Source organism: Protopterus annectens, chromosome 12.part0, assembly GCF_019279795.1.
Source record: "Protopterus annectens isolate FY-2018-M chromosome 12.part0, PAN1.0, whole genome shotgun sequence".
NCBI classification, from domain to species: domain Eukaryota; kingdom Metazoa; phylum Chordata; order Ceratodontiformes; family Protopteridae; genus Protopterus; species Protopterus annectens.
In genome coordinates, this window is record NC_056746.1 from 316,471,616 (window position 1) to 316,497,955 (window position 26,340).

The following is a 26,340-nucleotide window of genomic DNA, read 5'->3' on the forward strand; positions in this document are numbered from 1 at the left end:
AAACTTCCTGTAATAGAAAGGTACTCCTAAAATGTAAAATCCTCCTCCTGTCTTAACTGGATTGATTCTTAGCTCCAGGCCTCCTAGAACATAATTTTTTATTTGTTAAGGCCTTGCCAAGTGTTTGTGTCTTTCGGCTTTTCCCGGTTAGGGGTCGCCACAGCGGAACTCCGGTCTGCTAATGATTGGTAGTTGATTTTTACGTGCCGAGTTACCAGCCCTGACGCACAACCTTCAATGAAGGTACGCTCATTCACGCATATCTCCACGCAGAAGACGCTCTAGGTGAGAATCGAACCGCACAGTGTCTTGCTGTGAGGCGACAACGCTACCGCAGCACCACCACCGCGGGTGCCTTGCCAAGTGTAGCATCCCCAATTTTTTTTCCTTTTATCAAACTGGACTATCCCCTCCTCATAATGCATTCCATAGTAATCAGATTTCAGTTTGATCCTGTAACTGTTTTCCTCCTAGCAGACATATAGGCGTACACATTTAATTTATTCTCCATTTAGTGCATATACAAAGTGGAAGCAGCATCAGAATTCTTCCTGTATTTGTGTAAAATAAAAGATCCAAAACATTGGCCTGGTCCAGACAACCAGTCATCTGTTTCCCTTCTGCTACACTTTTTCTTAATTTATTCATTCATTCTGATTTAATTTTTTTTTGGCAGTCCGTCCGAAAATGGCGTTACCCTTCACTTTGTGCACTTTTTCTCTCTTCTGTTAATTGATCGCTATTTGGCCGTACTCTTCAGGATCGTTTTGGTTAAAATCTCTTATTTACCAAAAAAAGTCATGCTATTCTATACAAATATTTCAGTATATGTGTCTTATTTCAAACAGAAAACCCAGAGAGAGAGTGTGGAAAGTAGAACACCCAGAGAGAGAGGGGGAGAGTGGGACACCGGGAGAGGGGGAAGAGGGGGGGAGAGTGGGACACCGGGAGAGGGTACTCAGCACAGCTCCTCGTGGTATCCAGCAGAGTTCCTAGAGCAGCAGAGGACAGAAAAAGCAACTTTCCAGATTAAGTATTTTTTCTTGCATTTTTCGACCATTTGTGTTATTCGACGACTGTTTCTGTCTATTTTATAGTGGTATTGCCTGTTTTTCCTGTTTTTTATAAGCTTAAATTGTTGGTTGCACTTCTTAGTTTAAGTTTGCTTAAAAGTTAAACTACAGGCTAATACACTCAAGTGTACTAGCTTTTGATAGCATTTAATTGAAAAGCAAAGCATTTGTGTTTTCTGTTCTGTCTGTGAAAAAAAAAATTGAAAAAAAAAATATTGTTCTCCTAACTTTCCTGGCTAGTTTGTTCCAGTGATCAGATTTTGCTGATCCCTGGGCTTTGTCTTGGTTCCTGTACTTCTCCATTTTCTGTTTGGTCAGGGGTAAGTTTCTTTACTCACCAGTGGGAGTGGGGAGTACTGAGCTGCCTGTTTGCCCTCGGAGGAGTGGTTTAAGACAGTAACTTTTAGTTAAGTGGCCATTTTGGGTCATTTCCTACCTTTTCCAGCCCCTTGCTATAAAGCACGCTTTAGCGCAGAGTTGCCACTAGAGCAGCATCGGGCAGCGCCGGTTTAACAAGGTTAAACTTTTTCTGGCTCCATAAAGTCTGTTCTTCATTTTTTCCTTTGGAACTGCTCTACTAGTAACCTAAACAGTATATCCCGACTAAAAAGCGCAGCACTTGTTCCTAAAAGTGTGTTTTTTTTTTTTTTTCTTCTCTCAAAAAAAAAAAAATAAAATAAAAAAAAAAAGCTCAGCACTTGTCACTTCCTATATTATACAAAGTCCCTCACTTGCGAACCCCCCCCCCCCCCCAGGAGTACCCACTTCCTTACTAAGTCCTCTCTTATTCAGTCTCATACCTAACTTCTTAATTTTTCTAGCATGTCAAAGGGCCAGATGCTGACGTCCTCTCCTGCCCAGTTGGTGAATCTGGGAATATTGAGGCAATGTTACAATTGCCTCATGTACACAGACAACCCTCTCCTCCTCCCACATAACACAAATACTTGCGAGAGATGCAGCTATTTAGCCTGGAGGCTGAGCTCTTTCAACTCAGGACTTGCAAGACCAGACAGGAGGAGAAGGCAACTACACACACCACAAAACCAGCCTCACATAATGCTACCACACCACTGAATCAAACACACAAAGACATACTCGGAGGCTCTGAGTAAAAATTTACCTAAACAGCAGAGGCCTCCAAAGCAGACACCCAAACAACTGCTACCTCAAGACACCCCACAAGCAACACATAAACCACAAAATCAGTGTCAGTGTATAAAGTAGTCACAGCCCTTAAGGCCAAATACAACACCAAACATACTTGTCATAGGTGACTCCATAGTCAGACACACTGACATCCCACTCACCAGGCTGAACAAGGAGAGGGTCACAGTAAGCTGCCTATCGGGCGCTAGAGTCCGCCACATAACACAAGCACTCGGGTCACTCCACGGCAAGTACAAATATGACAGTCATTTTCCATGCTGGTGTGAACGACCTGAGACGTACCTCCCTGGACTACATGAAAAGAGACATAGAGGAGCGCTCTGATTATGTAGCCCAGGCAGGTATGACCCTGAGCCTGAGCCGTATCCTTCCTTCACCAAGAATGATGCCACAATATAGAGACAAGATGATCAGCTTTAACAATTGGCTTAATGTCTGGTGTCATTCAAAGGGGATCCAGTGTCTGTCTGCCTGGGATGACATGCTTGACAAGCCATGCTGCTTCTCAAGGGATGGCTTGCACCTGTCACCCCTGGGGTTCCGGATATTGGCAAAGGCTCTTGCCACCCCCATAGTGCCTTTTTTAGGAAAGGCTCAAATTCTAAACCTACCACCCTAGAAAACAAAAATGGGAAGAAACTGAGGGTAATGCTGCTCAATGCCAGAAGTCTAAATCTCAAAGTGCACGCACTCGAGGCCCTTCTCAGTATGGAGAATATCGATGTCTGTGCTGTAACTGAAACCTGGTTCAAGGCTCCTGAGAGCACCCCGGCACTACTAGGTTTTATCTCGTATCATGCGTTCCGGCCCCAAAACCCGGACCACACCACAAAAGGAGGGGGTGTATCCATATTCATAAAGGATACCCACACCTCCAGGTTGGTGGCAACGCACGAAGCTTCGGAAACCATCCAGGTGCAACTAACCATAGGCAAAACTGCTCTACAAATTGTAGCATGCTACAGGCCACCCTCTCAAACTCAGGAACCCCACACAGCCTTCCTGAAGACACTGGAGGGTATGGAGGGTATAAATGTATCTCCAAACACCATCATATTGGGTGACTTCAACTACCCGAATATAGACTGGGAACATTACTCAAGCCCTAACTTTTTAGCCCAACGGTTCCTGGAGTTCATAAATTCAAATGCCATGGAACAGCTAGTCACTGTTCCCACGAGAGGAGAAAATATACTAGATCTCATTATCACAAACATGGGGACAAAATGCTCCACACCTGAAGTATATCCCTCATTGGTGAGATCTGATCATAAACTAATCTCACTGGAAATCTACATCCCGCCCCCACCCCAAACAAAAAAGACCACAGAGAAGAACTTCTCTAAAGCAAACTTCACACTAAAGACTGGTGTGGTATCCTTCAAGGCCCCTGAGCCAGTGGAAACCACAACCCAAGCTGCGGAAGCCCTTCCAAATGCCTTCTATGAACACCTCCAGGACTGCATGGATCAGGCAATCCCAAATAAAACCAAGACTCTTTCCACAAAGGGCAAACGTCCAGTCTGGTGGACCCCAGCCATTAACAAACTTTACAATAAGAGGAGAAGGCTATTACATCATAGAACAAAATCCATAAAAGGGAAGTCACCCCTGATCATTATTAGTAAAAAAAAAAAAATACGAGCACTCATAAAATCAACTAAGGCCAATTTTGAGAGAAAAATTGCCATGGATTCAAAGGACAATCATAAGGCCTTTTTCAGCTATGTTAGGAACCTGGGTGGAAACTCCCAGATATGCTCAGAATTAGCCCAAAATGATACAAAAATCACTGAACCCACAGACATTGCCAACATACTGGCAGACAGGTTCAGTGCAAACTTCACCCCCCTCTCTCCCCCCCCCCCTAAAGAAGAGATAACTATCCCAGCGGAGTGTAGCCTCCCAGACATCTCAAATGCACAGGTGAAAGCTGCTCTCTCTAAAGCTAAAAACACAGCATCAATGGGACCGGATGGTGTCCCCAGCTGTGTGCTACATGATCTAAATGAGGAATTAAACCCACACATAAGGCAGCTGTTTAATCCCAGCCTTACCACAGGATACGTGCCCAAGGAGTGGCATACGGCAACTGTGTTCCCACTCCACAAAGGCGGTGCCTCTACGGACCCTGGTAATTGCCGCCCCATAAGCTTAAGTCTAGTCTGCAAAGCTATGGAGAGGATCATAATGGAGCTCATAAACAAAGATATAGGGGACTTGCAGACATTGGACCCGACCCAGTTTGGCTTCGTCAAGGGCAGATCATGCCTTTTGAACTTGGTCGACTTCTTCGAAACAGTCACCAAGGCCATTGATGAGGGAAAGGCAGTCCATACAGCCTACCTTGACCTTGCAAAGGCATTCGACACAATACCCCACTCGGGTATTGTAGAAAAACTTACCAGCTTAAATGTAAACCCATATGTCACAAGATGGGTTGCAAACTGGCTTAAGGACAGAAACCACAGGGTTAGAGTTGCTGGCGCTATGTCGGACTCCAAGCTAGTCACAAGTGGTGTCCCACAGGGCTCGGTCCTTGGCCCCCTATTGTTCGGCATCTACTTCTCAGAAGTACAGGCCAACATGGGGGGACTTTGGCTGACAAAGTTTGCAGACGACTGCAAACTGGGCGCCATAGTGGAAAGTGCATCGGACACGGATATCCTTCAGAAGGGATGGCCTGAGAGCCATGGCCTGAAGTTAAATGCCAAAAAATGTATAGTCATACCCTTCGGGAAAAACAAGGTAACCCCAAGCTACCATATAGGTGGCAATCCACTAAGCACAGTAGAAGTTATCGGGGACCTGGGGACCCAGGTTGACAGTGGCCTTTCTTTTGACACTCACATTGCTAAAGTGGTTAGACCTTCTACATTGCCCACCTGATCATGAAGGGATTCGCATCCAGATCTAGTGAGGTCATTGTTCCCCTGTACTCTTCACTTATCAGACCAATGATCGAGTACAATGCCCCATTCGGGATGCATCTCACCCGACATCTGCAGCAATTGGAGAGACCCCAAAAGTTCCTCACCAAAAGGATAAAGGGACTCCAAAATCTGTCATATGCTGCCAGATTGAAGAAACTCCAGCTCTATTCAGTCGCATACGGTCTGCTCAGAGGTGACATGTGCCTGACATACAAGGCCATGTCCAACCCGGAATTAATGGACCTGCTCCACCTCAAAAAATCCAAATCCACCAAAACCACTAGAGCAAGCGACTTAAACCTTAGCACGGATATAAATAGGACGTGCTGGAGGGATAGATTTATCACTCAGACTCCCTATGCTGTGGAATAAAATCCCGGTCCATGTGAGGCAGAGCACCTCGCTGGCTCTGTTAAAGAGAAATCTTGACCTGTGGGTGGGAGATCGTAGGTTTACCCCGGGAATCATCTGTGTCATTGCTGGACAACAAACTAATGGGCACAGTATTTTTTCATATAAGGGGAGGCCATAAGCCACAAAACTTTGGGCTAGGCTTACAAATGCCTTAGGGCAGATAGCCTAGTATAAACCTATGAGAGCAGAACACCCGGAGAGAGGGAGGGGGAGAGCAGAACGCCCGGAGAGAGGGAGGGGGAGAGCAGAACGCCCGGAGAGAGAGAGGGAGGGGGAGAGCAGAACGCCCGGAGAGAGGGAGGGGGAGAGCAGAACGCCCGAGAGAGGGAGGGGAGAGCAGAACGCCTGAGAGAGAGAGAGGGGCAGAGCAGAACGCCCGGAGAGAGAGAGGGAGGGGCAGAGCAGAACGCCCGGAGAGAGAGAGGGAGGGGCAGAGCAGAACGCCCGGAGAGAGAGAGGGAGGGGCAGAGCAGAACGCCCGGAGAGAGAGGGGCAGAGCAGAACGCCCGGAGAGAGAGAGGGAGGGGCAGAGCAGAACGCCCGGAGAGAGAGAGGGAGGGGCAGAGCAGAACGCCCGGAGAGAGAGAGGGAGGCAGAGCAGAACGCCGAGAGAGAGAGGGAGGGGCAGAGCAGAACGCCCGGAGAGAGAGAGGGAGGGGCAGAACACAACGACCGGAGAGAGAGAGGGAGGCGCAGAGCAGAACGCCGGGAGAGGGAGAGGGAGGGGCAGAGCAACGCCCGGAGAGGGGGAGAGGGAGGGGGGCAGAGCGCAACGCCCGGAGAGGGGGAGAGGGAGGGGGGGCAGAGCGCAACGCCCGGAGAGGGAGGGGGGCAGAGCGCAACGCCCGGACAGAGAGGGAGCTGGGGAATGTAGAACACACAACGAGGGGGAGAAGAGAGCCGGGGAGTGTGGAGCCACGAGAGGGGGAGAAGAGAGCCGGGGAGTGTGGAGCCACGAGAGGGGGAGAAGAGAGCCGGGGAGTGTGGAGCCACGAGAGGGGGAGAATGTAGAACAGGTTTATAATAGATCCAGGTGTCTGGGAGGGGTGATTTAGGAGAAGGGTAGTCTTGACAAGAAAGCTAGAATTGGAGGGAATGCAGCCAACTGGCACAATGTCTGGATAGTGTATGCTAGAAGAGTGCCAGAGAACTTGAAAAGAAAGGTGTACAAAACAGTGGTACAACCAGTAGTACTGAATGGTATAGAAACCTGTGCGTTAGTTCATCGGATAAAGTCCCATAATTACTTTAAAGGAGAAGAGTCACCAAACAGTGGAACCCCAGAATGTCCTAAAAACAGTCATAGGTTCAAACTCCTAAAGGAATTACCTTGCTCATTAATGGGTATGCTCATGTAATAATCCTGGCTAGTTTCTCACGCCATTAATCTTCTTTTCTGCTGTTTTCTTGTCTTATTTCTGCCAAATGAAAATACCACAATGGTGTATTTTAGTTGTATATCTAATGGGTTTCTTATTGCTGTCTGTAGTAAGGCTTAGGAAATTGAATGTTTTTCTGTTTTTACTTTCCCTTTTTGTAAATTGTGATTGTTGGCAACTGTAACTTTTTTTTTGCATATTTGTAATTTTTAAAAAAAAAAAATTTGTACTATTGTTATGGAGCTTTTCTCTCCAGGTCTCCGCTGAAAATGGGCTACTTGCCCAGCCAGACTCTACCCAGTTAAATGTAAAATAAATAAATGAAAGCAGAGCAGTTGAAGCTGTAGGTGATGGAGGTGAAGTAGCTGAGATGGGTGGCTGGATGCACACTGTTGGGCAAACTAAGAAATGAGGATGTAACGGCAGAAGCCAAAGTAGCCCAGGAGGAAGTCTACCTGAGTTGCCTACTGGACCACTCTTTTTTTGTACAGTCTTGTGACTCTCACTGGGTATGCCATGTGTTGTTCATAATTAAACCCGTTGTTTTAGAATGGCCTCTCCTCCTTTATTCCTACTGCCCCATCCTTGTGGGTTCAAGCAGTTCTTGTATGCTCTTTTTGTCTGCCCTAGTATGAGCATTCTTTTTGCGTATCAAGTTAAGCTTTATTAAGCAGGTCCTGCTACTGCTCTCTGAATGCTTTAGCGTAGCTGGCATATATAAAATTCTAGGGGGGTTTTGAGTGTGTGGGGGGTGCAGGTTCTATCCTTCTGAGAAAAACGAGTCAGAGCTTTGTGACTTAAAGCACATTTCCAAGTAAAACTGGCTTAACTCACAGAATTATTTTAGTATTTTATTTGAAATGTATTACAACTCCTTTATGATGCTTTAAACAAAAGTAGCCAGTATGCTTTCTTAAAGCACATTTCCAAGTAAAACTGGCTTAACTCACAGAATTATTTTACTATTTTATTTGAAATGTATTACAACTCCTTTATGATGCTTTAAACAAAAGTAGCCAGTATGCTTTTTATTTGTAGCATTTACCATTTCAGAATTTGTGGTTCATGTGCTCGGTGTGATCTCCCTATGTGTGTTTTGTTTTTGGCAGGATAGCCTTGACATCGGCTGAGTGTTACATTGTCCATGAGATCTACAATGGAGAGAGTGCGCAGGAGCAATTTGAGTACAAGTTGGAACAAGCACTGGAAGCACAGTACAAGTATATTGTGATTGAACCTACCCGCATTGGAGATGAGACCGCACGCTGGATCACTGTTGGAAATTGCCTGCACAAAACTGCTGTCCTTGCAGGCATTTCCTGTTTGCTCACCCCCCTGGCCCTCCCTGCAGAATACACACGCTACATCAGCTTGCCTGCTGGAGCCTTAAGCCTGGCTTGCGCAGCTCTCTATGGCATTTCCTGGCAGTTTGACCCCTGCTGCAAGTACCAAGTGGAGTATGACACCTTTAAACTGTCTAGTTTGCCCCTGCATACGCTTACTTCCTCCACACCTGTGGTCCTTGTGAGAAAGGATGACATTCACAGAAAGAGACTCCATAACACAGTAGCCCTAGCAGCCCTGGTATATTGTATAAAGAAGATTTATGAACTTTATTTTGTATGATTCAAGTAAAAGAAAAACAACTAAAAGACTAAGAGCCTAGTTTGAAGCATAACTGTTTTTGTTTCTTTTAAGGGCTGTGGAGGCTTGAGAGCCAAATTAAGTACAATTTGGAAGTAACTTCTGTGACGCACCAGGGTTTTCTTTATTCAATTTTACATGCAGTAAGTTTTGGAACTGCAGTTTGATGCAAATTTGTTTAAATTATGGGAGGTTTTATTGTGTAATAAAATGTTGGCAAACAGTGATTCTGAAAGCCTTTTAAAAGCATTTGACTTCAGTATTAAAGAAAGTACTTACTGGTTTTGTTGTATCTCTGTTTAGATTTAATTCAACATTTACAGACTGATGTACATATTTTCTGCATCTGTACACTCCCCACTCCAGGTTTATTACTGTTGCACAATTGTTTGTTGCTTTTGTGGGATTGAACTTCATCCTTGTAACTGCTGTATAAGATTTACATTTCTGCCCCCCCAATATGGAGTTGTCCTCATTTTAGTGCATCTCTTACCTGTCTGAGGCGAGTGGGTGGGTGGACATTTTCTTCATGAGGACAATTTAAGGTATTTTTAAGGTATGTGTAGGGAGTTGAGGTTTCAAGCTTACTTCACTGCATTACTCTTAGTATGGCAAACTGATTTCCTGGTTTGTACTCCATATACTTGTCGTATCTTGCACGGCAGAGATGCTGCAAGAATCCACTACGTGTAGGCTACAGTTTACTGATATACAGGTAAAAATTTGGTTCAGAACGTTTGCTATCTGACTTCGCTCCACTTGGTTTTTATGTGCTGAGAAATTAAAATGTATCCATCCCAGGTGTTTATCCAATGCATGCAAGTCTATATGTGCAATATATAGTACTATCTCGATTATTTGACCTGTGGTTAGCATAATTTTTGCTCTTAAAGAAAATTTGTGCTCTTAAAGAAAATCTAAGGTTATGTTTAAAAAAAAAAAAATTAGCAGCTAGGACTGGAGTTTAACAGTGCTGCTTGGTGGCAGCTTTTCAAGAGTAAAGTGGACTGCTAAAAATGTAGAACTGTGTTTTAGCAAATGTAGGCTTCTGTATTGCAGAAATGGCCTGTTCTTAGTGGTATGACTTGATTTATTATTTTTGTTTTTAACTGAGTATTTGAGGGTACTGGTATAATGCACAAAAGAGTATTTGCTCAGGATAATGTGACTAGTGTGTGGAGTTTGTGGTCATTAGTGTATAATCGGTTGTATTTTGCAAGTTGTGTGTACACCTGTAATTTTCATGAGGAAGATGCCCAGTTCATATTAGCTCAGTTCTTGCTGCTGCATTTTGATATGGGGGTGGGGACAGGACCACATAATCTTTGGAGATTCAGAGCTTTGGCAGCCAAATGTGGATGGTACTGCTGTCTAGTATTACCTGTAGAATATTTTTTTTTCTATTTTGGTGGTTCTGTCACTCTGCTGTGTTGTACCCATATTGTTACCCCCTCCCAACATTTTGTACTCTCGGATCTCCATCAAGCTTGAGAGAAGTTATAGTAAACGTACTAACCTAAAAGGGTACAGTACTCTTTAGAAGTGCATATTATCATTTGTTTCTGGCTGACCCTGACTTGGTCTCGTACTCAATTAGTACTGTAAATAGAAACAAAATGCTGCATAACCAAGGAGCTAGCACCACTGGGTCAGTGTCACATAATATCAGATGCATGCATTCTTGGTCTTTATTAATTTTGAATATTGTTATAACCTATAATTTGGTTAAAGAGCACTTGTCTGAGGTGGCTGCTGTTTCTCAGTAAATCATCCATACATCCATTTTCTAAAGCATTTGTCCTGGTAGCAAGCTGACCAGTGCAGCACATACTTCCTGTCTCCAGCAACAGCCCCAAGCTTATACTGGAGCATTCCAAAAAAAGTTTAAAAAGTAGTCTGCCTGGTGTGTCCAAGGTGTGCCCTGGGGCACCTTGATAGGTGAGGTCAGCTAAATACACCTCTAGCAGGAAGCGCCTATAGTTGTCCACATTAGGTGTCCCCACCTGAACAGACTCTATTCATTAAGAAGGAAGATTGTCTGTGCTTTAAGATCCTTCAATTGCCAGGCTCTTCACTTTATCATGGAGAGTGAGCCAGCAGTCCTTTGAAGTAACCTCATTTTCACCAGTTGTAATTGGGGTTTTATCCTTTTGATTACTACTCTGAGCATGACTGTAGGTGAGGATGGAAGCATCTGTTGTCTGCTGACCTGAGTGCTTTGTCTTATGACCTGGTTCTTGCTTTACCGTGACCTTCTGCTACAGTGCCTGCAGCACTGCCACTTTTGCAGTAATATTGCTGGTCAGTCTCTTAATCTATTCTATCATCATTTGTGAACAAGAGCTTAGAGTAGTAGACTTGTCCACCTTGGGTGGCTTCTTCCTTGACACCTGTAGAGCTCAATCTGTTCTCTTCTGAAAGAACGATAACTTCCAGTTTGGAGGTGCTGACTTTTCATTTCACCTGTTTCACAGCCATCCGGGAACTGTTGCATTTCCCGATAGAAGTTGATCAGTTGAGTCCATGAGGACACCATAGTCTAGCTGGATTATGCCCTCACAACCCCATACTGGGTATTTTCCTCAATTTGGATGAACATTGGTATCCTGTCCATAAACACTATAAACATCACAAGCAGGAGAGAAGCGCTTCAGTCTTAGTGGCCTTATGTCCACCTTGTACCTACATAATGTGTTACCATTCTCAGTTTTCATTGCAGCCATATACAGGTAGTACATCTTTCTGTAGGAGATTCATCCCTATACCCCCTCGTCAAAAGTGTATTAACGTTATATATTTAATTGTGTTACTTCACTTTCACATTAGGAGACTGCTCCCCTGACCATATCTCAAACTTGTACACTGGTGCATGCACTAAGAACTATAATACTAATTAAAGTAATATGTGTATTTCCACTAGATGTTGACACAGCCTAGTTACCTACCTATGAACCTATCGGCCCTAGGACCCATACAAGCCTAGCCAAAAAGGTACCCTGGCTTTCGCTCCCCAATAAAATTATTTTCCTGTGCCCCTGTCGAGCAGAGCCACAGAGGTGATTCCCCGGGGTGAATTTCCTATTTCTCATCCAGTCATCAAGATTTTCTTGAGTGCTAATGAGGAACTTTGTTTGATATAGATAGGTAGTTTGTTCCAGAGTATGGGAAGTCTCTGGGACAGGAATCTATCCCTCCAGCATGTTCTGTTTATTGTGGTGACAAGGTTTAGGTCCCTAGAGTGTGTAGCATGGAGGGACTGGGATTTATTTAAGTGGAGCATGTCCAACAGCTCTGGGTTTGACATAGCTTTGTATATTAGGCAGAGATCGCCTCTGACTAGGCGATATGCCACGGAGTAAAGCTGGAGTTTTTTGACACTGTTTGCTTAGGGCATCTGTTTGAGGCGGGTAATCCTCTTTGTCGGGTATTTCTGCGGCCTTTCCAGTTGTTGTAGATGTCTTGTGAGGTGCATACCAAAAGGTGTGCTGTACTCTGTAATAGGTCTAATGAGTGACTAGTAGAGGGGGAACAATGACCTCTCTTTTTTCCTGGATGAGAAACCTTTTGTGATGAGGTGTGCCATTTAGAAGGATTTCCTGATTACTGTGGCAATGTGATTATCAAAGGAGAGACTACTGTCCACCTGTGTCCCAAGGTCTCAACACACTTTCGGTGTTAACTACCACCTATGTGGTAGCTCATGGGTACAGGGATTTTACCAAAGGAGATGACAATGCACTTTTTGGCACTGAGCTTGAGGCCATGGCTTTGACACCAGGCATCTGTCTCAGGCCCTTTTGTAGGATGTCCACATTTTAAGAGTTTCAATTATGGCTCCTAGTTTTCAGTCATCTGTGAACTTAGTTAACCAAAGACCTTCTGTGTTGGCCTGTACTTCAGAAAAGTAGATACCAAACAGGAGAGGATCCAGGACTGAACCCTGTGGTATTCCACTTGTCACTTGTCTGAAGTGGGATTTGGAGTCTGCTACTTTCACAGTGTGGGTTCTGTCAGTGAGCCAGTTGACAACCCATCTTGTGACACAGGGATTTATACCTAGTTTAGTGAGGTTCGTAGGTTTATACTAGGCTATCTGCCCTAAGGCATTTATAAGCCTAGCCCAAATTATTGTGGCTTACGCCACCCCTTATATGAAAAAATACTGTGCCCATTAGTTTGTTGTGCCTCTGTCCAGCAGTGACCCAGAGATGATTCCCGGGGTAAACCTACGATCTCCCATCCACAGGTCTAGATTTCTCTTGAACAGAGTCAGCGAGGTGCTCTGCCTCACATGGACCGGGATTTTATTCCACAGCATAGGGAGTCTCTGAGTGATAAATCTATCCCTCCAGCACGTCCTATTTATATCCGTGCTAAGGTTTAAGTCGCTTGCTCTAGTGGTTTTGGTGGATTTGGATTTTTGAGGTGGAGCATGTCCATTAATTCCGGGTTGGACATGGCCTTGTATGTCAGGCACATGTCACCTCTGAGCAGACGGTATGCGACTGAATAGAGCTGGAGTTTCTTCAATCTGGCAGCATATGACAGATTTTGGAGTCCCTTTATCCTTTTGGTGAGGAACTTTTGGGGTCTCTCCAATTGCTGCAGATGTCGGGTGAGATACATCCCGAATGGGGCATTGTACTCGATCATTGGTCTGATAAGTGAAGAGTACAGGGAACAATGACCTCACTAGATCTGGATGTGAATCCCTTCATGATCAGGTGGGCAATGTAGAAGGTCTTTCTAACCACTTTAGCAATGTGAGTGTCAAAAGAAAGGCCACTGTCAACCTGGGTCCCCAGGTCCCTGATAACCTCTTCTGTGCTTAGTGGATTGCCACCTATATGGTAGCTTGGGGTTACCTTGTTTTTCCCGAAGGGTATGACTATACATTTTTGGCGTTTAACTTCAGGCCATGGCTCTGGCACCAGCTATCTGTTTCAGTGAGTCCCTTCTGAAGGATATCCGTGTCCGATGCACTTTCCACTATGGCGCCCAGTTTGCAGTCATCTGCAAACTTTGTCAGCCAAAGTCCTCCCATGTTGGCCTGTACTTCTGAGAAGTAGATGCCAAACAATAGGGGCCAAGGACCGAGCCCTGTGGGACACCACTTGTGACCGGCTTGGAGTCTGACACAGCGCCAGCAACTCTAACCCTGTGGGTTCTGTCCTTAAGCCAGTTTGCAACCCATCTTGTGACATATGGGTTTACATTTAAGCTGGTAAGTTTTTCTATAATACCCGAGTGGGGTATTGTGTCGAAAGCCTTTGCAAGGTCAAGGTAGGCTGTATGGACTGCCTTTCCTCATCAATGGCCTTGGTGACTATTTCAAGAAGGCGACCAAGTTCAAAAGGCATGATCTTCCCTTGACAAAGCCAAACTGGGTCGGGTCCAATGTCTGCAAGTCCCCTATATCTTTGTTAATGAGCTCCATTATGATCCTCTCCATAGCTTTGCAGACTAGACTTGTTAAGCTTATGGGGCGGTAATTACCAGGGTCCGTAGAGGCGCCACCTTTGTGGAGTGGGACCACAGTTGCCGACGCCACTCCTTGGGCACGTATCCTGTGGTAAGGCTGAGATTAAACAGCTGCCTTATGTGCGGGTTTAATTCCTCATTTAGCTTGTGTAGCACACAGCCGGGACACCATCCGTCCCATTGATGCTGTGTTTTTAGCTTTAGAGAGAGCAGCTTTCACCTGCGCATTTGAGATGTCCAGGAGGCTACACTCCGCTGGGATACTTATCTCTCCTTTAAGGGAGAGGGGTGAAGTTTGCACTGAACCTGTCTGCCAGTATGTTGGCAATGTCTGTGGGTTCAGTGATTTTTGTATCATTTTGGACTAATTCTGAGCATATCTGTGAGTTTCCACCCAGGTTCCTAACATAGCTGAAAAAGGCCTTATGATTGTCCTTGAATCCATGGCAATTTTTCTCTCAAAATTGGCCTTAGTTGATTTTATGAGTGCTCGTATTTTTTTACTAATAATGATCAGGGGTGACTTCCCTTTTATGGATTTTGTTCTATCATGTAATAGCTTTCTCCTCTTATTGTAAAGTTTGTTAATGGCTGGGGTCCACCAGACTGGACGCTTGCCCTTTGTGGAAAGAGTCTTGGTTTTATTTGGGATTGCCTGATCCATGCAGTCCTGGAGGTGTTCATAGAAGGCATTTGTAAGGGCTTCCAGCTTGGGTTGTGGTTTCCTCTGACTCAGGGGCCTTGAAGGATACCACACCAGTCTTGAGTAGTGTGAAGTTTGCTTTAGAGAAGTTCTTCACTATGGTCTTTTTGTTTGGGGTGGGGGATGTGGATTTCCAGTGAGATTAGTTTATGATCAGATCTCACCAATGAGGGATATACTTCCGTGTGGAGCATTTTGTCCCCATGTTTGTGACAATGAGATCTAGTATATTTTCTCCTCTCGTGGGAACAGTGACTAGCTGTTCCATGGCATTTGAATTTATGAACTCCAGGAACCGTTGGGCTAGAAAGTTAGGGCTTGAGTAATGTTCCCAGTCTATATTCGGGTAGTTGAAGTCACCCAATATGATGGTGTTTGGAGATGCATTTATACCCTCCAGTGTCTTCAGGAAGGCTGTGTGGGGTTCCTGAGTTTGAGAGGGTGGCCTGTAGCATGCTACAATTTGTAGAGCAGTTTTGCCTATGGTTAGTTGCACCTGGATGGTTTCAAGCTTCATGCGTTGCCACCAACCTGGAGGTGTGAGTATCCTTTATGAATATGGATACACCCCTCCTTTTGTGGAGTGGTCCGGGTTTTGGGGCCGGAACACATGATATGAGGTAAAACCTAATAGTGCCGGGGTGCTCTCAGGAGCCTTGAACCAGGTTTCAGTTACAGCACCGACATCGATGTTCTCCATACTGAGAAGGGCCTCGAGTGCGTGCATTTTGAGATTTAGACTTCTGGCATTGAGCAGCATTACCCTCAATTTCTTCCCATTTTGTTTTCTAGGGTGGTAGGTTTAGAATTTGAGCCTTGCCTAAAAAGGCACTATGGGGTGGCAAGAGCCTTAGCCAATATCCGAATCCCAGGGTGACAGGTGCAAGCCTTCCCTTCAAGCAGCGTGGCTTGTCAAGCATGTCATCCCAGGCAGACAGACACTGGATCCCCTTTGAATGACACCAGACATTAAGCCAATTGTTAAAGCTGATCATCTTGTCTCTATATTGTGGCATCATTCTTGGTGAAGGAAGGATACTGCTCAGGGTTAGGGTCATACCTGTCTGGGCTACATAATCAGAGAGCTCCTCTATGTCTCTTTTCATGCAGTCCAGCGAGGTACGTCTCAGGTCGTTCACACCAGCATGGACAATGACTGTCATATTTGTACTTGCTGTGGAGTGACCCGAGTGCTTGTGTTATGTGGCGGATTCTAGCGCCCGATAGGCAGCTTACTGTGACCCTCTCCTTGTTCAGCCTGGTGAGTGGGACGTCAGTGTGTCTGACTATGGAGTCACCTATGACAAGTATGTTTGGTGTTGTATTTGGCCTTAAGGGCTGTGACTGCTTTGCACACTGCTTTTGTGGTTTATGTGTTGCTTGTGGGGTGTCTTGAGGTAGCAGTTGTTTGGGTGTCTGCTTTGGAGGCCTCTGCTGTTTAGGTAAATTTTACTCAGAGCCTCCGAGTATGTCTTTGTGTGTTTATGTGTTTGATTCAGTGGAGTGGTAGCATTATGTGAGGCTGGTTTTGTGGTGTGTGTAGTTGCCTCCTCCTCCTGTCTGGTCTTGCCAGTCCTGAGTTGAGAGAGCTCAGCCTCCAGTTTGGCTAAATAGCTGCATCTCTCAAGTATTTGTGTTATGTGGGAGGAGGAGAGGGTTGTCTGTGTACATGAGGCAGTTATAACATTGCCTCAAGATTCCCAGATTCACCAGCTGGACCGGAGAGGAGATTGACAACTGACCTTTGGACATGCTAGAATAATATTGGGAAATCCTTAATTGAAAACAAGGGCCAGTGGGGAGTGAGGGTGTAGTGCTTTTAATTTTTAGTGCTGACTTATATAATTGCTTTAGTGAGCAAGTGCCAGGTAACTTGAGTGCAATGTGTTACAAGTAACTAAATGCAAAACGACAAACAGTAACTTTCTTTCAAGTGAAACAAGGAAATAAGTACAGTAAGCAATGCAGATATCACTAGTGATCCACAGAAGCTGAGAAGTTGCGTATTAGGTGAATTAGCTTCCAGGGAAATAACAAGCAAACAAACAACAAGCATATAAACAAAGCTAGATTCAGTAGGCCTGGATCTAGTCTATGCTAGAGCAAACAAGGTGAACCAATTTCAGTAAGATACAGTTCAAATATTCAGGCACTATAAACCTTTAACCAGAAAATTCCCAGCTCAGAAGGGCAGAGTCCAGCCTCTTCTCCCACAAGAGTGCAGACCACGAACCTTCTTAATGTAAAATAACTGGCCTGAAGCCCAAGTGCCTAAACCAGAACTAATACACTTGGACACTGGGCTCTCAATCAGCAGTTCCCAACTTAGAAGGATGAAAGCTACCTGTCCTGCCACCACAGTGCTTGCCACAAACCTTCCTAATGTAAAACAACTGGTCTGAAGCCCAAGTGCTTAATCCAAAAGACTTGAATGATAGCTACACTTTAATCAAGTTACAACCAAGCAGTAATAAATACCATTGAATACTTTAGAGATTCTAGAGGTCATCTATAATTCCAGAGTGGGGGATGGTGTCAAAAGCGGTGATAGGCTGTGTGAACCACCTTACCCTCGTCTACGGCTTTGCTGACTGCTTCAAAGAAGTCAGTCAGGTTTAGGAGACATGATCTGCCTTTTACAAACCCGAACTGGATAGGGTCCAGAATTTGGAGATTGCCAATGTCTTTGTTTATAAGTTCCATGATGATACCATGGCCCTGCAGACCAGGCTCGTTAGGCTAATGGGGCAGTAGTTCCCAGGGTCCGTGGTGGCTCCCCCCTTTGTGGAGTGGGATAACTGTCGCTGTGTGCCATTCGGTGGCCTGAGGTGAGGCTATGATTGAACATTGTGCTTAGGTGGGGTGCCAGTTCATTCTGTAGTTAATGTAGAACGCAGCCTGGGATGTTGTTCTTGGCTTTGGAGTGTGTGTTTTTTACCTGTGCAGCCATGATTACAGGAACTTTGCATAGTAAACTAAATCATTTCAGCTGCATCACAGATGCATGTTTGTGTTTATACACATGGGTATGTACATGTATTCATCTCCATACATGTGTAATATATAGTACTACCTCAATTATTGACCTGTGGTTAGCCTTAGAGATTGTTAGAAAAATAGCAGTTAAAACTGCAAGCAAGAAAATCAAGGGCATGTGCTGATCATTAAAGTTCAGCAATGCCTGGGAGATGCAGGTTGTAATTTAAAAAATGTTCTCTCTCAGATGTTCTTCGTGTTCACTGTTGCAGTCATCACATTTGGGTTATCTGCCTGCAGGTAGCCCTCAGCCGGCCTGAATACCAGTCTTTGGATTTCTGCGTCGGATGCTGTCTCCTCTTCCATGATGTCAGGGGTATAAAACATGCAGCCGACACCATTACATCGGTCTTTCTTCCTGTGCGGTGCTGAAGCAGAAGCAGTTCGCAAGTGCCGGTCGGCCGACTCCTGAAATTTTCGTTTGTGTTTCAGACCCGAAGTCTTCAAAAAAGATAAATAACCCCACTGGGGATCCTTTTTCTTGCTCCAACCAATGTCAGTAAAAGTTAACCATTGTCTTACCTGTGGAAAGCAAATACCTCCTAGAGATTTTCATTCATACTGCATCCCCTGTTTAGGCCCAGACCACGACGTCCCTCACTGTCAGTTTTGTGCCTTGTTCAACCCCCCAAACTATTCGTTGTCTGGCTATTTTTGCAGCCAATTACTCATACTCTGTCTCGGTACTCCTAAATGGCTTCATTAAGCCATCCGACTACCGATCTTCCGAAAAAAACGTAAGGATAAAGACCGAGACAGACTGCATAGGTCCAAAATTGCAGATGATGCTTCCTTTAAGCTAGTCACCAGCCAGCCGGTACTCAGTGAGGCGCTTTCACAGCCCCTGATACCCGCTACTTCAGATTTGCAGGCCTCTACTGAAACCCATTCAAAGTCCGGTATGCCACGAGATGCTTCGACTATGGAACCTGCGTTCTCTACCTTGGATGGGTCCGGAGCCGCTGTGCAGGCACCAGCTTCTGAGGGGTGTATTCAGGCCTACAGACACATTTTAAACCGACGCCATCATTTCTATCCAGATGTTCTGAATTCCTCAGGCCTAAAACCTGCACTACGCCTAGAAAACCGACCAAACCGCGAGCTCAGGCCCATATGCCTCAAAAACAAATGCTTATAATGGCTGAAGACCTTATTACTTTAATTAGGGGAAGCCAGCCTTCCCCCTCTGAGACCTAGAACTGAATTTCTTTCTGATCAGGAAACTGATATTTCTGCTCCTCCTGATTACTAGGATTTGCCGTTGTGTACTTATGAGGATTCTGATGCAGAGGATTCCATTCCCTCTGCTTCCACTCCAGAAGATTTTTCTTTTGGTGAAACCTTGCATACTCTTAGGGAGCATTTCCACTGGGAAAGCCAGGATTACCCAAGAGTCCAAAAAGAGACTTGGGGAATTCTTACTCCTGCCTCAACACAGGCCTTTAGCTTTCCCTCCTGTTCTGGACATTATAGATGATGCTTTCTTGGAATCTAGCCTTACCCCACACTCTCTTTACCTCCAGCTCCCAGAAAACCTGACGGGTACTACAGAGTACCGGACTCTCACAAGGTGATGATCGTGTTTCACTGTTGCAGTCATTACATTTGGGGGTAATCTGCTTGCAGGTTGCCCTCAGTCGGCCTGATTAACAAAGTCTTGGGTCCTGTCCCTTCTTCCATGATGTCAGGGGTGTAAAGCATGTAGCCAATGCCATTATATCAGTCTTTCTTGCCGTGCGGTGCCCGAAGTAGAAGCAGTTGGCAAGTGCCGGTCAGCCGACTCCTGAAATTTTTCTTTTTGAGTTTTAGAACTGAAGTCTTCAACTTAAAGCTAAGTACCCCGTTGGGGAAACTTTTCTTGCTCCATACCGATGTCATTAAAAGTTAATGGCATTACTTGTGGAAAGCAAATACCTCAAAGATTTTCATTCGTATTGTATTCCTTGCCTCGGCCCTGACCACGACATACCTTGCTGTTAGTGCGCTGATTAAATAAAGCGCACAACCATCAGTCATCACTATATTTTTGCCTCTAAATATTTTGGTTCTCTGTTTAACTATCCAGAAATGTCGGTTAGTCATCCGACTACCGGAATTCCGAAAAAACCACAAAGATAAAAACAGGCTTCCGAGGTCCAAAACTGCCGATGACGCTTCTCCTAAGCCAGTCGCCAGTTTGCCGGTACTCAGTGAGGTGCTTACGCAGCCCCTGATACCCGCTACTTTTGATTCGCAGGCCTCTACTGAGACCCATACCGAGTCCAGTATGCCGCGAGATACTTCAACTATGGAACCCGTGGATGTCTCTGCCTTGGATGGGTCCGGAGCCGCTGTGCCGGCACCGGCTTCTGAGGGTATATTCAGACCTACGGAGTTGCATATTAAATCAACGACTCCATTACTAAGGCCTAAATCTCGATCCATGTCTAAAAAAAAAAACGATGCTCAGGCCCCTATGCCTAAAAACCAAATGATAAAAATGGCTGAAGATCTAATTCTAATCAGGGGTAGTCAAACCCCCCCCCCCCCCAAAGAGGCCTAGGGATAAGCTTGATTATGAATCTTCTGATCAGGATTCTGTTTCTTCAGACTCTTCTGATGACCTGGATTTGTCTTTACCTACTTATGAGGATTCTGATGCAGAGGATTCTATTCCCTCTGCTTCTACTCCTGAGGATTTTTCTTTTGGGGAAACCTTACGTACTTTAAGGGAACATTTTCACTGGGAAAGCCAGGAATTTTCTGATTCAAAAAAGAGGCTTAGGGATTTCCTTCTTATACTTCAGCATAGGCCTTTGGCTATACCTCCTGTACTAGACATTGTTGATGTTTTCTCGGAATCCAGTTTGTCCCCTGATTCTCTGCCTCCTGCTCCTAGTAAACCTGACAGATACTACAGGGTTCCTGAGTCCCACAAGTTCCTTTTCAAAAATCCTGTTGCAGACCCAGAGGCTATTTCGCAGGGGCCCAAGGGCATTAAGGCTTCTACTGCTAAAAATCCTACCTCTTCTGATAGAGCCTCCAGGGCGCTGGATAGATGGGGTAAAAAGGTTTATACTTCAGCAACCTTGGCAATTGGAGCTTTAAACTGCAAATTTCATATGTTAAAATATCAGCAACATGTCATTGGACTGCTTAAACAGAAAATGATGATTCCTGACACTGTGGAAAATAAAGATTTACAGGATTTAATGCATTCTGCTGAACAAGTTGGAAAACGCACTTTGCAATGTGGTTTTGATTCTTTAGAGGTCACTTGCAGGGCTGCTGTTACTGGGTCTATGCTTAGAAGACATGCTCTGCTTAAGGAGCAATCTTTGCCTGATCATGTTAAAGCTAAATTGTTGGATGCTCCTTTAAATCAGGACCGCCTGTTTGGCAACAAGGCTGAAGAAGTTCTTAAAAAGATGGAAGGTGAGGCTAAATGTATGCAAACTGTTAAAGATTTTTTTACAAGTGCAACCTCCTAGATTTAGTAGGCACTGGCCTACTAAGAATTGATCCTTTCCAGTCCCTTCCAGGTCTTCTCAAGCCAAACCCAGACACAGCAAAACCCTAGGATTCAGTCCCAGGGGACTCTCAGAACTAAGCAGTTCTAAGCCTCCACTTCCAAATCTGGGAATAACAAGACACCTCCCTATGGTAAACAGTCTCAATGACTTCCTTTTAAAATTTCCAAGCACTTATCTTCTGACCGCCCCTTTGGGGGGAAAGATTGCTCTTCATGCAAGGAACTGGGAACTCCTAACCCAGGACAAATGGGATGTCCTTCAGGGATGCATCTGCAGTCATCACATATGGGTTGTCCTGCCTTAGGCAGCCCTTCGGTCGGCCGGATTCCAAAGTCTGGGTCCGGCGTCTGCTGATGTCGCCCCTTCCCTGACGTCACAATGCCTGGGGTATAAAAGTGTCAGCCGATGCCATGTTCCTCCGTCTTTCTTGCCGCGTGGTGCCAGAAGCAGTTTGCAAGTGCCGGTCGGCCAGCTCCTGTAATTTCGCTATCCGAAGACTTCAAAAGCTAAGTACCCCATTGGGGACTCTTTCTTGCCTCAGCCGATGTCAGAAAAAGTTAATAATTGTTTAACTTGTGGGAAACAAATACCTCCTAAGGATTTCCTCCACTCTTATTGTCTTCCTTGCTTAGGCCCAGGCCACGACGTCTCGGCCTGCTCTGCCTGCGCTTCTTTCAGCTGACGCACTCTTAGACGTCGGTCGGAGTTCGCAGAAGAGTTTTTTGGGGATAGTTTTGCTTACAAAATGCCATCGGAAACCCCAACATCGCATTTAATTAAGAAACAGAAAAACAAGGACCGACACGCGTGGCCCGCGGTTTCGGCTGAAACCGCGGCTAGGCCTACCGCGAGTGTCTGTCTCTGCTGATGCAGAGTCCTTGGAACTTCCGAACCCTGAATTAATACAACCGACAGCCTCAGTCCCGGAGGCTCCTACCGAGTCGGTTACAGAATTGCCTTCCGAAACTGGTGTATTGGAATCTTCTGACACCATACCTTTAGATAAAGCTACACCAGCATGTGGTGCAGCCAGGCCTCCTGCATCCATGTCTATTAAGGCCTTCACCAGGGCTAAAGCTGCAAAACGCACTAAAACCATGCCTCCCAGAGTTATTCCTCAGGGACCTTCTTTTAGTTCACAGATTTTAACTTTAGCAGAGGACCTGATCTCCTTAATTAGGGGCTCACAGCCTCATCCGGACAGGGGCTCCCAATCCCCTCTAGACAAAAGGCCCAGGATGGATCCCCCTGATCCCCTTTCCTCAGAGGAGACCTCTGTTGGCTCGGATCACTCGGACTACCAGGAGGAGGCTTACTCAGCCTACGAGGATTCGGATGCAGAGGAATCTATTCCCTCAGCCTCCCCTCCTGAAGAGCTTTCCTTTGGGGAGTCCCTTCACACTATGAGAGAGCATTTCAAATGGCAGAGCCAGGAATATTCTGATTCCAGGAAAAGACTAAGAACTTTTCTTCATTTACCTCAGCATAGACCTTTGGCGCTTCCTCCTGTTTTAAATGTGATTGATGTATATTCTGACTCTAGTATGACCCCTGACAATCTGCCTCCGGCCTCTGTTAAGCCTGATGGATATTGCAGGGTCCCGGACACGCACACTTTTCTTTAGAAGGCCCACTCTGCTGACCCTGAAACTAGTTCACAGGGCCCTAAAGGGGTTGCAGCTGTTACTACTAAGAACCCACTCCCCTCTGCAAAGGAGTCCAGGGCATTAGACTGATGGGGTAAAAAAGTGTATACTTCTGCCACTCTTGCTATGAGGGCATTAAATTGTCAATTTCACATGATACAGTATCAAGAGTATTTGTTAGAAGAAATGCATAAGAATTTGTCGTCTTCTGAACCCCTTGACCGTAAATCCCTTCAGGATCTGGTACATAATTCCCAGCAGGTTAGCAAACATTTCTTGCAGTGTGGTTATGATGCATTGGAAGCTTCATGTAGGTCAGCAGTGACAGGTGTTGTCATATGCAGGCATGCTTGGTTGAAGGAACAATCTCTGCCAGAACATGTTAAAGCTAAGCTTTTGGATGCTCCACTGGAAAAACAAAAGTTATTTGGTTCCACTGCTCAAGACGTCCTAAAGAAGTTTGAGGAAAAGGCAAAATCTGTACAAACAGTTAAAGATTTTCTTCAAGTCCAACCACCTAGATTCAGCAGAAACTGGCCTTCCAAGAATTGGTCCTTTCCGGACACAGAAAGATTTCAAAGGGGCAGAAACAGGCGTGCCAGAGGTAGAGGCCAAGCTAGGGGGCTCCTACAGAGGCTGTCAATGGCAACCTCCAAACCAGACAGGCAGTTCAGGATCTGCAACTGCTGCACAAGGACAAACTCAATGACTCTGCTTTGACTCTGCCAACCAGGGCTCAATTAGAAGCACCTTTGGGCGGAAAGCTTTCTTCTCAAGAAATTGGCACAACATTACAAGAGACAAATGGACACTCCAAATAATAGACAACGGATACAGGTTCCATTTCCACACATTGCCAAAAAGAAAAGGCATACCAGGTCTGCCACCAAAACAAAGGACAGAGGCTTTGAAACAAATCTCAAACTTACTTCAAATGAAAGCCATATAAAGAGTTCCTATTTCAGAACAAGGCCAAGGATTTTACTCCAGGCTATTCCTTGTTCCAAGAAAAGAGCATCAATGGAGACCTATCCTCGACTTGTCCATACTGAATACTTTCATTGTGCCAAAATTCAAAATGCTGACTCTACAGCAACTTCTTCCCATGCTGGGCAAGGGGACTTGGCTGGTTACTCTAGACCTCAAGGAGGCATACCTGCATGTCCCCTATCAGACAAAGTTGCAGAAGATACCTCAGATTTCTTGCAGGGTCAGAGCATTATCAATTCTCAGCATTGCCCTTTGGCTTATCTACTGCGCCCAGAGTGTTCACGAAATGCCTGGCATCAGTAATAGCACACTGCAGACTCCAGGGGATTCAAATCTACCCATATCTGGACGACTGCCTTATACAAGTGGACAACCAACAAACTCTGATAAGGGACTTAAATTATGCCATCAATCTTCTACAGGCCTTGGAATATACAGTCAACATGCACAAATCAAGACTTGTTCCATCCCAAAGAATAACCTTTCTGGGTGCGGATCTAGATACAACCACCCAAATGGCTCATCTCACAGAAGAAAAACAGTCAACTACCGGATTACTTCAAGAATCTGACAAGACAAACTCAGCTGACTGCAAGGAAAATCCTGCAGGCCCTGGGTTACACGGCATCCTGTATTCTTTTGATTCCACAAGCAAGGCTGCATATGAGAAAGCTACAGTGGTACCTAAGGAGTTTATGAACTCAGCACAGTCACAGTTTGGAAACTTTAATCCCACTCATCCCATGCCTTCACAAGGAATTTCTGTGGTGGGCTCAGGCCAGCCAGTCCAACAGAGGGCTGCTCTTCACAAAGCCAAAAACCTCCCAAACTATTACAACAGACGCTTCAGTCCTAGGTTGGGGAGCACACATGGAGGGCAGAGGTATCCAAGGACAGTGGTCACGGAAGGAGCTGCACATGCACATAAATCAAAAAGAAATGCTAGCAGTGATGCATGCAATAGAGGCCTTCAAACTCTTTCTGCATCAAGGCCATCTACTAATAAGGACAGACAACACCACAGTTATGTGGTACATAAGCAAGGAGGTACCTATTCTTACCCTCTGTGCAGGCTGGCAATGAATCTATGGCATCTTTCCTTGAAACTCAATATACAGCTACAAGCTCAGTGTGTGCCAGGGAAGAACAATATACTGGTGGACAGCTTAAGCAGAAATATCATGGATGCACACAAATGGATGCTGCACCCAGACATTTTCCAACAGATAACACAATTTTGGGGGAGCCCGGACATAGATCTATTTGCATCCCCCCACAATCATCAACTAAAGAAATTCTGCTCAAGGACATACCACCCACAAGCGTGGAAAGTGGACGCTCTCTCCTTCAGCTGGAGAAATCTGACAGTGTATGCATTCCCTCCTGTTCCATTAATGACCAGGGTGTTATTGAAGATCAGGGTAGAGCAGCCAAAATTGATCCTGATAGCTCCAGACTGGCCAAGACAGCACTGGTACCCACTGCTAAGGAGCTTGTCACGTACGAAACCATGGCCCCTACCTCTATGGCCATTTCTACTGACACAGCATAGCTACAAAACTCTACATTCCAACCTGAAAACATTGCAACTAACAGCCTGGAGAATACCTTGACTCCTCTTCAGGATAAGCTATCCCAGACAGTAAAGAATATTATTCGGGAAGCTCGCCGCCCTTCCACAAGGAAGGCATATTCAGCAAAATGGAAAAGATTTCTCATCTGGAACACCACAAAGGGCCTGGATGCGACAATGATGAGCATGGCACATATCCTGGAATATTTGGCAGAAATGTTCCACGATGGACTGTCTTACTCTTCTATTAAGATTCATGCTTCAGCAATTTCAGCAGAGTACAATACTGATCCTCCTGTCTTTTCTCATCCTCTCCTAAGACAGTTTTTAAGGGGAATCAAAAACATCAAACCTCCTAGGAAACCTCCTCTACCTGCTTGGGACCTTAACTACGTGTTGGAAAAACTAACACTGCCTCCATTTGAGCCAGTAGCATCTGCAGATCTACAGTACCTCTCATGGAAGACTGCTTTCCTTCTGGCAATAACCTCAGCAAGAAGAGTTTCGGAATTGCAGGCCCTGATGGCAGTTCAGCCATTTATTATTTTCCATCAGGATAGAGTTTCATTAAGAACTAATCCTACTTTTATGCCAAAGGTGGTATCCAGGGTTTCATTGAATCAAGCTATTCACTTGCCTACTTTCTTCCCAAATCCACAAAACAAAGGGGAGAAACTGCTGCACACCCTGGACATTCACAGACAGTTGTGCTACTACTTGGACAGAACTAATGGTTTCAGAAAAACTGACCAGCTGCTTGTAGCATTTGCTGCTGGTACTCAAGGA

The 26,340-nt window shown here is 45.2% G+C and overlaps 1 protein-coding gene across 1 annotated transcript in view; it reads left to right on the top strand.

The window, feature by feature from the left end:
* TMEM11 (transmembrane protein 11) overlaps window positions 1-8,905 on the top strand; it is a 35,582-nt gene extending 26,677 nt beyond the window's left edge. The window contains exon 2 of the mRNA XM_044089385.1: window positions 8,079-8,905. Coding sequence (XP_043945320.1) covers window positions 8,079-8,595 — 517 coding nt within the window. The 3' untranslated portion in view covers window positions 8,596-8,905. The remainder of the gene's footprint in view (window positions 1-8,078) is intronic.
* Window positions 8,906-26,340: the final 17,435 nt, after the last annotated feature.